Source organism: Arachis ipaensis, chromosome B7, assembly GCF_059453495.1.
Source record: "Arachis ipaensis isolate K30076 ecotype BB chromosome B7, ASM5945349v1, whole genome shotgun sequence".
NCBI lineage: Eukaryota > Viridiplantae > Streptophyta > Magnoliopsida > Fabales > Fabaceae > Arachis > Arachis ipaensis.
In genome coordinates this window covers 71423336-71426805 of record NC_142442.1, presented here as the reverse complement: position 1 = coordinate 71426805, position 3470 = coordinate 71423336, and the positions used below count along the sequence as shown (strand labels likewise).

General features: G+C 49.5%; 1 protein-coding gene across 1 annotated transcript; it reads right to left on the bottom strand.

Moving 5' to 3' along the window:
• Positions 1 to 545: 545 nt before the first annotated feature.
• On the bottom strand, positions 546 to 2082 carry LOC148552957 (uncharacterized). The gene is made up of 3 exons (XM_088494748.1): positions 1783 to 2082; positions 991 to 1671; positions 546 to 857 (listed from the first exon to the last, which is right to left on the bottom strand). Exons 1-3 carry the CDS (start codon positions 2080 to 2082, stop codon positions 546 to 548), a joined length of 1293 nt encoding a protein of 430 aa, XP_088350874.1.
• Between the last annotated feature and the right edge of the window lie 1388 nt (positions 2083 to 3470).

Genomic DNA, 3470 nt, shown 5'->3' with positions numbered 1-3470 from the left:
GTTAGCCATTTGTTTTGGCTTTTCGCTAGCCGTTCGATGTCGGTAGGCCATTTAGTCATGTGTGGATATCCATTTTTAGGCCTCGAGGGTGATCGGTCTTCGATGTTGGCCGTGCATTCTTTTGCCGTTATGAAAGTATGGGGAGAAGCGGGGCAGGTGTATTAAGGAAATTTTATTTAAGTTGGGCCTTGTTAAAACCCTCCGTCGTGGGGGGAAAGAGTACCCGAAAATAACACTTATGAAAAATAATAAGTAAAATCAAAGTAAAAGAGAAAAAGCAAAAGAATAAGTAGAATAATAAGTAACATAGGAACTTGGAGGTAGGGAATGAGCCTACGCGTAATATCATTGTAAGTTGGTGGCGTTCCAAGTCCTCGGGATCTCGGCGCCGTTGAGTCTTTCGAGCTTGTATGCTCCCTTTCCTACTGCTGCTTTGATTATGTGTGGGCCTTCCCAGTTGGGGGTGAGCTTCCCTTATCCGGGGGTGGGGGCGCCGATATCGTTTCGTCGTAGGACGAGGTCATCGGGTGCGAACTCCCGTCAGATTACCTTAAGCCGATTCTTTGCTTTAAGGCTAGTTCTCGCATGTGGGCTATGCTTCTCACTTCCTCTGTGAGGTCCCGTTCTGCCTCTTCGTCGTTACTTTCGATTGTTCTCCGGGGGCTTGGGTCTCCAATCTCTACTGGGACAACGGCTTCTATGCCGTATGTCAGGGGGAACGGGGTTTCCCCTATGGAGATTTGGGGTGTGGTTCGGTATGACCAGAGGACTGATCCGAGTTCGTCGGCCCATAGTCCTTTGGCCCCGTTGAGTCGTTTCTTGAGTCCTTTAACTATTATCTTGTTTGCGGATTCCACCTATCCGTTTGTCTGGGGGTGTTCTACTGAGCTGAAACTATGGGATATGCGAAGCCGTTCCAGGAATTCTCGAAATTTTTTGTCTGTGAATTGGGTTTCGTTGTCTGAAATTATGATCTTGGGGATCCCGAACAGGGTTATTATGTGTCTCCAAAAAAACTTTCGGCATTGGGTTACCGTGATGGAGGCCAAGGGCTTGGCCTCGATCCATTTGGTGTAGTAGTCTATGGCGATGATGAGATACCGGAGCTGTCCATTTGGTGTAGTAGTCGAATGGCCGTTCCGCCGTTATGACGTTGAGCTGGTGTGGGGCGGCCTGGTGGAAGTCGGCGTGTATCTGGCATTTGCTGCAGTTTTTTACCTGCTGCATGGAGACCTTGATAACCGAGGGCCAGACGTATCTAGCCCGGACGACCTTCTGGGCTAGGGTTTTGCCCTCGATGTGATGGCCGCAGTTGCCTTCATGGATTTTGCGGAGTATGTACTCCATGTCTTCGGGCTCGACGCACTTGAGTAGGGATTGCGAGAATCTTCGTTTATACAGTTGTCCTAAAATGACGGTGTAGTTGGCAGCTTCCCGTTTCACCCGATTTGCTTCTTTGGGGTCTTCAGGTAGTACTCCGTCGAGGAGGTATTGTAGGATAGGGGAGGTCCATGATTCCGGGTCGTAGATCGGTAGAACGGTGTCGGTCGTGGTTGATACGGACGGCGTTCGGACGACTTCCTGAATTAACGACCGGTTGCCTTGTCCTGGCTTGGTGCTGGCCAGTTTTGAGAGTAGGTCTGCTCTTGCATTTCGTTCCCTGGGAACGTGCTGTATGGTTACTCAATCGAATTCTTCTTTTAGCTTATTTACCTTGGTGAGGTATTGTTGGAGTAGGGGGTCTCGTGTTTGGTAGTCTCTGTTGACTTGGGAGCTGACTACCTGTGAGTCACTACATATCTCTAAGACTTTTGCCCCGATCTCTTTGGCTAGAGTTAAGCCAGCCAAGAGAGCCTCGTATTCTGCTTGGTTGTTGGAGACAGGGAACTCGTACGGAACGGATTGTTCGATTATGACCCCGTTTTGGCTTTCGAGTATCACTCCAGCTCCGCTGGAGGTGATGTTGGATGAGCCGTCTACGTATAGCTTCCAGGTTTTCGTGGTGGGGTTTCCTGGTGTCATCTCGGCGATGAAATCTGCCAGGGCCTGTGCTTTGATCGCGGTCCTGGGTTCGAATGTCATCTGGAATTGGGATAATTCGATGGACCATGCTAGCATTCATCCCGCTAGGTCAGGCTTCTGCAGTACTTGTCTGACTGCTTGGTATGTTCAGACTGTAATGGGGTGTGCCTAGAAGTATTGGCGAAGGCGTCGAGAAGCTGTGAGGAGCGCGAAGGAGAGCTTCTCGAGGCGGGAATAGCGTGATTCCATGACTTGGAAGACTTTGCTTATGAAGTAGATAGGTCGCTGGGCCTTGTTTTCGTCTTCTCGGACCAGTGTCGTGGCTAGTGCACCTTCCGTTATGGACATGTATGGATAGAGGACCTTCCCTGTTTAGGGTTTGGCGAGAACGGGAGTTCCGCCAATACTGCTTTGAAGTGTTGGAATGCCTTTTCGCATTCCGTATCCCATTTGAAGGGGGTTCCTTTTTTCATAAGTTTGAAGAAGGGGATCGCCTTTTGTGCCGATGCGCCAAGAAAGCAAGATAGGGCGGTTAGCCGGCCGGTCAGTTTCTGGATGTCTTTGAGGTTTTTTGGACTTGCCATTTCGAGTATGGCTTTACACTTTTCGGGGTTTGCCTCTACCCCGCGTTGTGTGATCATGAACCCCAAGAATTTCCTTGCTTCCATCCCGAATGACATTTTGTCGGGTTGAGGCGCATTTGGTGCCTCCTCAGAGTATCCATTACGAGCTTGAGGTCGCTAATGAGCTATTCGCCAGATTCGGTTTTTGCGAGCATGTCGTCTATGTAAACTTCTAGCTTGTTACTAGATAGGCCTTGGAAAATTTTGTTGACGAGCCTTTGGTAAGTGGCTCTGGCGTTTTTAAAGTCGAAGGGCATGACTGTGTAGTAGTATGTGCCGTTGGGAGTGATGAAGGCCGTTTTCTCTTTGTCAGGTCGGTGCATGGGTATCTGGTTGTACCCGGAATACGCGTCCATGAAGCTGAGATATTGGTGGCCGGATGCGGCGTCTACCAGCCCGTCAATATTTGGTAGGGGGAAGGCGTCTTTTGGACAGACTTTATTTAGGTTTGTGTAGTCGACGCACATCTGCCATTTCCCGTTTGCTTTTTTGACTAGCACGATGTTAGCCAACCAGGTCGTATAAGGTAGTTCCCTGATAAAGCCCGCTTCGAGGAGGGCTTTAACCTGTTTGTTGACCTCGACTGCTCGGTCAGGGGATATTTTCCGTCTCCTCTGTGCCACAGGTTTAGCCTTGGGATCTACGGCTAGTCGGTGAGACATTAGGTCGAGGTCTATTCCTGGCATACCGACGGGTGTGAATGCGAACAAGTCTCTGCCTCTACCTTAGGAGGTGTGAGAGATCTTCTTTAAGATTGTACGGGAGGTTCCTGTTGATGAAAGTGTACTCTTCTTTGGCTTGCCCTATTTGCAGTTTTTCCATGTC

What these genes read in the sequence shown, in the direction of transcription:
- LOC148552957 (XM_088494748.1), bottom strand. Translation starts at nt 2,082, where the DNA reads ATGACATTCGAACCCAGGACCGCGATCAAAGCACAGGCCCTGGCAGAT. An exon ending in AGATATGTAGTGACTCACAG is followed by an intron (nt 1,672 to 1,782) that starts GTAGTCAGCTCC and finishes GTAACCATACAG; the next exon opens with CACGTTCCCAGGGAACGAAA. An exon ending in TGGAGACACATAATAACCCT is followed by an intron (nt 858 to 990) that starts GTTCGGGATCCC and finishes ACAAACGGATAG; the next exon opens with GTGGAATCCGCAAACAAGAT.